The 11,078-nt window shown below is 36.7% G+C and overlaps 1 protein-coding gene across 1 annotated transcript; it reads left to right on the top strand.

Moving 5' to 3' along the window:
* The first annotated feature begins 8,414 nt into the window (after positions 1-8,414).
* LOC120254787 (putative disease resistance protein At4g10780) lies at positions 8,415-10,868 on the top strand. The gene has a single exon (XM_039262815.1). The coding sequence runs from the start codon at positions 8,415-8,417 to the stop codon at positions 10,866-10,868; it is 2,454 nt and encodes an 817-aa protein (XP_039118749.1).
* The last annotated feature ends 210 nt before the right edge of the window (positions 10,869-11,078 follow it).

Here is an 11,078-nt window from a genome sequence, read left to right on the forward strand (position 1 = left end):
ATCTCGAGCCCTCGATGTACCTCATTCCTTACCTCATGGGGGTTCAAAGAGTTTTGAAGCCACCTCCGTTTCCTTTGTAGCATTGTTATTGAAGTATAATTTCAATCGATTCCCTATTTACCTTAAAAGTGCCGCTTTCCCGAGTGGGTTACCTCAATCGCCTCCCATGTCGGAAGACTTGATCGACTCGCATGGACCTCGACTCAACGTGATCTTAGCTTCCCCTGAAATAATTTCAACCCTGAGTTGAACAATAGGGACTTGATCTCCCTCGTGAAATTGTTTAGGATGCTTGATGCATCTTCGTGGTACTCTTTTACTTTTTCTTTATAGAGCTTAGAACTCTCATATGCCGTGGAGCGCCACCATCAAGGTCATTTAGTTGGAGTTTTCTCTTGCAAGTTTCAAGAGAAGAATTGAGATTTAGAAACTTAATAGCCCAATAAGCTTTTTTATGCTCAAGCTCAAACGGGTAAATGGCAAGCTTTTTTTCATAGACTAGCTCTATACGGAGTGATTCCAATTGGAATCTTGTATGCTATTCAAGAGGGCCAAAAAGGGCGCCATCTAGATGTTCCCACCCAACTCTTCGCCTCGAGATACGCTTTTCTCCAAGATTCGCTTTAAGTCGATGTTGGACACTTCTACTTGCCCGCTATTTTAAGGATGGTATGCTGTTGCCATTTTATGTGAGACTCCATAGCACTTCAAACTTTTTCATATTGGGCATTACAGAAATGAGTGCCCCTGTCACTAATGATAGCACATGGCACGCTCAACTCGAGAATAATTTTTTAAGAATTTCATGACCACCCGCGCATCATTTGTTTGTAGGGCCTGAGCCTCCACCCATTTAGACACGTAATCGACTGCCACGAGTATGAACTTGTATCCATGGGAGCTTGGAAAAGGTCCCATAAAATCAATCCCCCACACATCAAAAACTTCACAGGTTGGTTCCAATTTTGGGGCATCTCATCCCTGTGAGATATGTTGTCGACCCGCTGACATCTATCACAAGCTTGAATGAATTTCTGGGTGTCTTGGAACATCGATGGCCAATAGAAACCTGCATCAAGAATCTTCTTTGTTGTTCTAGTTACATCATAATGGCCACCAGTGGGTCCTGAATAGCAATGCCTCAAAATGCCTAGACTATCTGCCTTAAAAACACATGTTCAAGCAACCTGATCGGAACAATCTCTGAATAGGTATGGATCTTCCCATATGTAGTGCTTAAGGTCTGAAAAGAATTTCTTCCTTTGTTGATATATAAACCATTTCAGGATGACCATACAAACCAAGTAATTAGTAAAATCGGCAAACCAGGGTGGTTCCTTCTCTTCTACTACCTGGATATTATACAAGTGTTCTTCAGGGAATGAGTCATTAATGTCCTTTTCTCTTGTAGTTTCTGTGCCAGAGCCCTCTAAATGGGATAAATGATCATCTTGCTCCCCGCTTGTCCTTAATCTTAAGGTCAAATTCTTGAAGTAATAAGAACCACCTTATCAAACGTGGTTTGTCATCTGATTTGCTAAGTAAGTATCTCAAAGCTGAATGATCGGTGTATACCACCACTTTAGAAAGAACCAAATATGACTGGAATTTGTCAAAGGCAAATACCACGGCAAGTAGTTCTTTTTGTTGGTGTAATTCGCTTGTGCTCTCAGCTAGAGTCTTACTATGTAGTAAAATGGATGGAAAATGTTTGTCTCTCCGCCGACCAAGCACCCGACCCAACTGCAAAGTCACTCGCATCACACATTAATTTGAATGGGGAGTCCCAATCTAGAGCTACCATGATGGGCGCTGAATTAGTTTCCTCCTGAGTGCGAAAAGGCTCACATGCAATCATTATCAAACCTCGAATTGGACATCCTTTTCCAACAACTTTTTGTCGAGGGCCTAGCAATGTTAGAGAAGTCTTTGATGAATCTTCTATAGAATCCGGCATGCCCCAAAACTCCTTATGGCCTTCATATAATGGAGGTGGTAATTTTTGATGGTGGAAATCTTTTTCCCTTGTCGACCCTCAATTCCTTCTTTCAAAATTTTGTAACCCAAGACTATCCCCTCTTGGACCATGAAATGGCATTTCTCCAAACATAGCACAAGATTAGTCTATTCTCGTCGAATGAGGACCCACTCAAGGTTCTTGAGGCACACATCAAAAGAATCACCAAAGACAGAAAAGTCATCCATAAACACTTCCATAAAATCTTCTACCATGTCCCTCAAAATTGGCCATCATGCATCTCAAAGGTCGCCGTATGCTACATATCTCGAAAAGGCATGCGACGACAAGCAAATGTGCCATACAGCACAAGTGAATGTAGTCTTCCTCGATCTTTCGGGGCGTTATGGGAATTTGGAAAATAACCAAAAACCCATCCAAAAAGCAATAGTAGGCATGTCTCAGTTAGTCGCCTCAAAGATCTCGGGTCACATGAATGGTATGGGAAAATGATTCTTTCGTATGGCATCATTCAATTTTCTATAGTTGATGCATACTCCACTCGGTAGTTGTAATGAGTCAGGATTAACTCATTCTTCTCATTAGTGATCGCGCCATTCCCCTTTTCGAACCACTTGCAACGGGCTACTCCACTCACCGTCTCGACATCTGAGTAGATACACCCGCAGATCGAGAAGCTTGATGATTTCTTCCCTGCACTCACTTCCTATATTTGACTGAGTCTTTCGTAGCTAGTCTTTGGGTCCGTGGGTCATCCGCCATTAGAATCTGTGAGAGCAAACAGATGGATTATCCCTTTTATGTCGCGAATCTTCCAAGCAATCGCTTCTTGTGCCTCTTTAGCACATCCACCAACTTTTGCTCAATCGTTAGGTTCAAGAGACGATAGACCCGAAGTCTGCACCCACTCCCCAAAAAGGCATACCAAGGTGCTTAGGTAGTGTTTTCAACTCCAAATTTGGTGCTTCCTCGCTTGACCGATCAAACCCTCCGCCCCATAGCCCATCACCCTATTCGCACTCGCTTTCTTTCAGAGACCGAGCACTCACTCGGAATCGCTGTCCGCATCACATGGACATGAAGCTCAAAGCATTGGGTATCATTTTCTGGATCATCATGCCGCCTATACTAATGCTCCAAGTTAGACCTGCACTTTGGCACGACATCCGCCCATTTCAAGACGGTCCTCCGAGCTGATTTATGGTAGCAGCATCGCTGCCCTCGATAGTCAAAAACAAAACCTGCTCACTGGTGATTTTCTTCCTCCATTCACCGATGATGCCCACTGCTCCATAAAGGTCTCAAACATTGTGTGCCACCGCCACGCTTATAAGATATGCTAGAACTCCCCGATAGCATAAAATGTGTAAATAATTGTTTGAGGATGTCAAAACCGGCCGCGAGCTTTCGCCAATCAATCCACCCTATCAAATCTGTGTACGTAGCTGTCCAACTTGATGTTCGGATTCGCCATGGTGCACTCACAAGATGAACTACACAAAAAGGAATAAAGAATGAATTCGCTATTAAGATCAAAGGAAAAGAAAATAACAATAAAAATGAGTAAAGAATGAAATGGCATGAGTAATAATCTAAAAGTTTCCTAGAATTCTTTAAAGTTCCCAAGTAACGACGCGAAACTTGATTGGTTCCCCGTAGTGCACGATCACTACAATACCCTCGTGGGAGAACACGAGGATCATAGTTCCACCTGCCAGGCATCTCCTATTACCCTTCTCGCAAGCATTATTCTAGCCTAAGATCTCAAGTGATGGACTTTTACTCTACTAGATATAATTCAACCTTAAACAAGATTATGAACAAAGTTAGAGAGAACAAGCAATAAGCAAGCAAGAAAATTCAATGTAATGCAAAGGCCTATTGATGTGGATCCCCTCTAGAGGGGTCTAGAACATTAAGGATCAATGCATATACTATAAAGGAGGCGAGTGGGAGTAAGTTTTGCTGGTCCTGTATGTTGATGATTATTTTGCTTGCAGCCAATAAAAGGCGTGTTGCATGAGGTGAAGCGATTTCTCTCTCTAAGAATTTTTGATATGCAGAAGATATGGGCGAGGCATCTTATGTCATTGGTATTAAGATACATCGAGCAGGGATCCGTGGTGTTTTGGGTTTATCTCGGAAGCCTATATTAATAAAATTGCGGAGATTCGGATAAAATTGCTCACCTAGTGTTGCACCTATTGTGAGAGGTGACAAGTGTAACTTGGACCAGTGTCCTAAAAATAACTTGGAAAAGGAACAAATGGAAAACATCCAGTATACTTGACACCGTTTGGAAGTCTTACATAATGCTCAGGTCTGCAGTACGAGACGGACATTGTATATCATGGGGGATGTTGGGAAGATATCAAAGTAATCCAAGGATTTACCACTGGAAAGCTGCAATGAAAGTAATGAGGTACCTTCAGGGTACGAAGTGAGTGCCAAGCTTACATATAGAATGTCGGATGACTTAGAAGTCATTTGGGTACTGATTCAGATTATGCTAGTCTGTCTGATCTCGGAGATCAACATCCGATATATTTTCATGTTGGCCTGCGTGGTGCTATCTCATGGAGGAGTGCAAAACGGACTTTTGGTTGCTACTTCCACTATAGAAGTCCGAGTTTGTTTCATGTTTCGAGGCAAGTTCCCACATGTTGGTTGAGGAGTTTCATATCCTGGCTTAGAATCATTGATTCTATATCCAATCCATTAAGGATGTATTGTGATAATCCTGCTTTGGTGTTTTTCTCTAAGAATAATAAGAGTGGTAGTCGAGTAAACACATTGACATCAAGTATTTGGCACCTAAAGGAGCGTGAATGCGGTGAAGTAATCATTCAACACATTAGCATAGAGTTGATGATTGCGGATCATGACTGAAAAGGAATCGCACCGAGTTGTTTAGAGATCATGTTGAACATATGGGACTTGGTTCTTCTCTATAAACAATTAGTATCACTTTAGTATTGAACTCTCATACATTTATTTATTTATTTACTTGTCTTCTCTTTAAGCGTATACATTAAGTTTGAGAATGACAATGATTAAGTTTATGCATTATTATTTTGCATGTGTTGGACCCGAATAAGCATCTGGCTTATTCATTATGATAAAATGCCATATATAGATTTTGCATTAGAGGGAGAGATTGCATGGTAATGCATGGAAGGTAATACTCGGTTATAATGATGCGATGATTTCACCTGATTCGTAATTTATTTCTTTGATGTAGAACATACTTGATTTATAAGTTAATGTGAATGGATATTAAGACACCTGATAATGTTGGACCAAGTGGGAGAATGTTAGTTTGAGTCCTATTCTGAATTCAACTTCGTGATGATACCGATCTCAAATCGAATTCAAACCATAAAGTGGTCCATGACTTATCCTGGTGGAATCCTAATTTTAATTCTAATTGGCACTTTGAGTCGTGATTCAACTCAAACCTTTAGTTGAGTTAATCCTTTGATGGTAAGGATTATATATGAAAAGCACTGGGGTCCCCAATCTATCGTTCTTGCAAATACCTAGCTCCATTGGTGGGAGAGAACGGGATAGATTGGAAGAGTCCCTAGTTACTTTTAAGCGTGGACTCAAGACTCTCGTCGTCTTCAATAATTTGCTATAGCTGGAGGTAAGTGATCCTGCTTCCGCATATAATATACGACATAGATGTCGTAATTAAGTTTGATGAAAATCTAACATGAAGAATATATAATATTTATTAGTTTATATATATAATTCACAAATAACATAATAAGTTTTATTGGTTAAAAAAAAGCATAATTTCATGGTAGGGCATAACAGAAAACATTTCATTGAAAAGAATTATTTTTAAAAAATTCAAAATAAGCAGGCTCTTCATAGGGTAACCAAGCATGTTAAAGGTATTTTAGGAATTCTCATGATTCTATTAATTTTTTTTTGACATATATCAAATTGAGATCCACATAAATATTCGAGCTTCTATATTTTCTTTCTAATAAGTTGAGATCTACATAAGCATTCATAATATATAGAAACACCTTTCGCTAATCACAAAAGAACTCATTTCATCTCATTCAAAATTATGCAACTTATTTCTAGAAATAATCCATCTTATGCTCCCAAACAATAGGTTCATGTGCGTGAAATTTATTAGACAACAATTCTATGCAAATTTGATTTCCTAGAAAATCACTTTCAGCCATGTTTGCATTTTGTAGAACATTCGTTGCGTTGTTGAATAAAATAATAGCTTGTACCATTACTATTCATCAGTCTCAACTTTAATCCTTTGGCAAACACTATTATTTGTCCTGATAATTTACTTAAAATATTAATTATTTGGACATTAGGTGGCATTTGACTTGACATAGGAAGGACATTAATTATAGAAGATTAGTCATGCTAGATTTTTCTTCAAAGCAGAAGTACATGTACAAATCTATGAAAATTTATATTTATATTATACCCATATCTAAATTAATATTTATAAATACATGATTCAGGTCATTTTTGTATTTTTTATGAATATTTACATATATACCCCCATCAAGTTCATATTTACACTGATAGCCATATGAAAATTATATTTACAAGTACACCCCAAGAAATGCTCATATTTGCATATACTGCCTATAAGAATCATAGTTATATTTTTAAAAGAAAATTTCACATATAACCCGTACATAAATTCAAATTTAGTATAAACCTATATAAAAGTTTATATTTGCATATACACCATATAAAAGCTTATACTTTTATCATACACCCCCATAAAATGCATATTTTTGTAATACCCATAGCAAATTTATAAATATGCTAATGTACAAAAGAGTTTTAGAGTATATATATATACCCTTAAAAATTACATAAGTATATATGCCTTATAAAAGTGTCTATTTGCTTATATGATTCCTGGTTTATATAAAAGACATTTTTTTTATGATGTATTTGTGCAAACATACGAAAATATAGGAGTTAAGGAGGGGCATATGTGTATATATATGTGTGTGATTTAATATCAGTGCATAAGAAAATATACACTTTTATTTAAGCATATATGCTTAATATCTTATATTTTGGTGCCATATATTAAAACTGGACTTGCAAAGAGTGTATATGAATATATATAAATTTTTATCCAATTATATGCACAAATATGAATTTTTTGGAATGCATACTAAACTTTATGGAGTTGTAAACATAAATATGAACTATATATATATATATATATATATATAATATATATATATATATATATATATATGAACAATTACGAGATGTAATGCAAATATAAATATGAATGCATATGTAAATTTAAATTTATTGGGCTTACGTAACTATAAATTTTTTTTAGGGATCTGCAAGTAAATTTGCTTCGAAAAATAAAAAAAATTACTAATGGAATAACTGACCGTGTGTTAGCTAAAAGACAAATATTGACCCTGATAATCTGATATAGTGGGTTGAGGACCAATTTGAAATCAATTTCGGTTTGGGGACCAAAGTGAATTTTGAGCATACTTTGAGGACCAATTTGAAAGCAAGTAGTACTTTTTTTAACTTCATTTCTTTAGCAAAATCATTGTTACCACATTCATGATTTTAAAATTCTTTTTAGATAAATGAAATAGCCAGCAATCAAATCTATTTTCTGGATAAAATAAAATATTCTCTTAGTTCTTTTCATGTCAACACTTGTTAGAGCTTCTAAATATGATATAGCTACTCACAAATCTGATAGTAGGAGGGTATCTAGTTTTGTGCTTTCCTTGCTTCTTTCTCTGTTTTTGTACTTCTATTTTTCATGTTTTTTTTTAATAAAGTCAGTGGTTTATTAACCCTTATTTAAAAAAAATCTAGTTTTGTACAAGTCAAGCATCTAAGCTTTTCTACAAAACATTTGAAGAGATTAGAGTCAACCTTGTCTCCTTCATCCTCCTTTGTTTGGCGATATTTTATGGGTTTTTACATTGTCAAAAATTAATGTAATTTATTATCTTGAATTTTTTAAAAATTCATTTCCATTTTTAATGACCTTTAACATTTATTGATTCGCATCATTTATTATTATTATTATTATTATTTTATTTTAGAGTTACTGATTTGTTTCTTCAATGGACAATTTATTGATCTACATCATTTATTTTTTTTTATTTTTTATTTTTTTATTTTAGAGTTATTAATTGTTTTCATCAATCACACCCAACAACTAGGTACAACTCCATGAGAGACAAGATACAATGAATCACTTGAAGGATGCCTATAACAATAGAGGTTGCCTTTTTGGAAGTTGTTCTTTTAATTTGTGGGCTAATTACAAGATTAGCCAAAGTTCAATCAAGTTATATAAAGAGATCAATAACTCGAAGGCGGAACATGATGCTCAAAGAAATACTGAGACACAACTTCCAAGAGCGCTTTGGAGATCGCTACTCAGATGACTCTTGTGGGCAACACTATCAAGCTAAATCTTGAGAAAGTTCGTGGTTACTTGGTAGATGACGATGTATCCATGGTGGGGATTTGGGGCATGGGAGGGGTCGGAAAGACAACTCTCTTGAATGAAATCAATAACTCATTACTTGGTGGTAATACTAATCCGGGGTTCAATTATGTCATCTCTCTGGTGGTTTCAAAAGAACCTCAATTTGAGAAGCTTCAAAATGAGATATCTAAAAGGTTAGGATTGCCTTCTTACTCCGGGAAAAGTGACATATTTGAGTTTTTGAAAAAGAAGAACTTTTTGCTGCTATTAGATGATATATGGAAGAGAGTGGACCTTCCTGAAGACCTTGGTATTCCACTTCCACTCCGTCAAAGCCGAAATTCCAAAAATGGAGGTCAAAGCTACAAGCGCAAGGTGATCTTCACAACCAGAGATGATGATGTGTGTGCTCGTATGAATGCTCACAAGAAGATCAAAGTTGAATGTATAGATAAAGAAGCATGGCATCTTTTCAAGCAGTTCGCAAATGAAGAGATCATCAATTCTAGTGTTGTTATTGAAAACCTAGCAAAGGAAGTTATGGAGAAGTGCTCTGGTTTACCACTTGCCCTTAAAGTTATTGGTAGAGCCACGTCGAATATGAAGACACCTGAAGAGTGGCGTCACATGCTGAGGTCGTTAATTAAGACGGATGTCAGGACTGTTACTGGTATGGAAGAATCATTGTTTCACAACCTAAAGGTTAGTTATGATAATTTGGCCAGTGATACTCTCCGACAATGTTTCTTGTGTTGTGCTCAATGGCGTGCAGGTGCACAAATTGAAGTCTTTGAACTCATAGAGCGTTGGATTTGGTGTGGATTGATTAGTGACTTTGGAAACATGGGGGAAGCCTTTGACGAGGGATATTCTCTCATTGCAAAATTACATGAAGCATGTTTGTTGGAATTAGTGGTTTACAGTCTTGTTGAAGATTATGTCAAATTACATGATGTGATTCATGATATGGCATTGTGGATTGTGTCCGAGTGTGGGAAGAAAAAGAACAAATGGATTGTTGGTGGAAGTAACGATGATTTAAGACAATTTTCAAAGTTGGAAGCAGGCAACTGGCAGGAGACAGAACTAATATCTTTCAAAAAAAATTTCAATGACAATGGTCTCTTGAAATTTTTAATTGATCAAAATATCGACAAAAAGGGCCAAGTTTCTGTTGCAGCAACTTCTCCTAGATATCCTAATCTCCAGAGTTTATTAATAGAAAAATGTTATTGGTATGATCGAAGGTCCGAGGTGGGTATAAACTTTTTCCCTCATATGCCATCTCTCACACATTTGAACTTATCTGAGACATTTATCGCTGGTATTTCAAAAGAAATTCGAGTTCTAGTTAATCTTCAATACCTCAACATCAGCGGCACAAGCATTCGGTCACTTCCACCTGAACTAGAAGAGCTCAAGCAATTAAAATACTTCTTCTTCAGATTTTCACATTTTGAAAGTGAAGGTGAACTTGTTCCAATTAAAGTTGATGGGTTGTCTGCATTATCAAGGTTGCCCGAGTTGCAAGTGCTTGATCTTTATAAAAATACTTGTTTAGAAGCAGGTGACTTGAGGATATTGATGGATAGGAAGAGGATTAAAGCGATCGGTATGGATGTGGAATCAGTCGAGATTCTTCGACTTCTCAAAGATTTGCCGACTTGGCAAATAAATTTGAAAAACATACATGATATGCCTACCCTCCAGCTTTGTGACTTGAGTTACAAAGGTGATGGTGAGGGTTTGATGACGTTATACATCAATGATTGTGGCTTTGAGAACTTGTTGATAAATGACAGTGCGGTCAGTCTAAAGCATCTCGATTTGAGTTTTCTTGCAAAGCTCAAGCAAATCACTCGGTCAGCAGAAGCATTTCGTAGTGGATGTTTCCCGAAGTTGACAGATGTTTACATTTATAAATGTACATCTCTGAGGAGTCTTTCGTGGGTTTTGCATCTCCCATGCCTTAAGAAATTACATGTAGGTAATTGCTCAGCAATAGAGGAATTGATTGACCCTCGAGAGATGCAACAAGCTTCATCAGGCCTTCCCACCTTTCCTAACCTACGATCCTTGTCTTTATGGAGAATGCCCAACTTAGTGAGCTTCAGCACATGTCTATTGGATTTTCCTATTTTGGATACACTTTATTTGGACAGATGTCCAAAGCTGAAGAAACTTCCTTTCAAGTCATCCATTGTCAATAATAAATTCAAAGACGTGACAATTGACGAAGACTTGTGGGAGAGTTTGGAATGGGAGGACACAACAATCCGATCTCACCTCGACAAGTCCTTCACCAGAAGAGCTTGGAATGGGAGGACACAACAATCCGATCTCACCTTGACAAGTTCCTCAACGGCTCAACTAAGTAGTCATGCAAATTTACGTCCAAATCATTGATAGTTTAAAATAATCTCTATTTTAAATAATATTTTTTGTTCAACATTTTTTTATATCCGGGAGTAATTATCTTGTTTATAAGAATTGATTTTTTTTTTATTATTGTATAAATGTGTGTGATAAATTTATTGTAATATTTTGATTTAATAATAAATTTTATTTATTATTTATTATTATTTTTTGTTGATACACTATCAATTTATCTATTCA

This window comes from Dioscorea cayenensis, unplaced genomic scaffold, assembly GCF_009730915.1.
Source record: "Dioscorea cayenensis subsp. rotundata cultivar TDr96_F1 unplaced genomic scaffold, TDr96_F1_v2_PseudoChromosome.rev07_lg8_w22 25.fasta BLBR01000628.1, whole genome shotgun sequence".
In the NCBI taxonomy this organism is placed as follows: domain Eukaryota; kingdom Viridiplantae; phylum Streptophyta; class Magnoliopsida; order Dioscoreales; family Dioscoreaceae; genus Dioscorea; species Dioscorea cayenensis.

Bases quoted from the DNA above. Each gene is read 5' to 3' on its own strand.
- LOC120254787 (XM_039262815.1), top strand. From the start codon at position 8,415: ATGACTCTTGTGGGCAACACTATCAAGCTAAATCTTGAGAAAGTTCGT.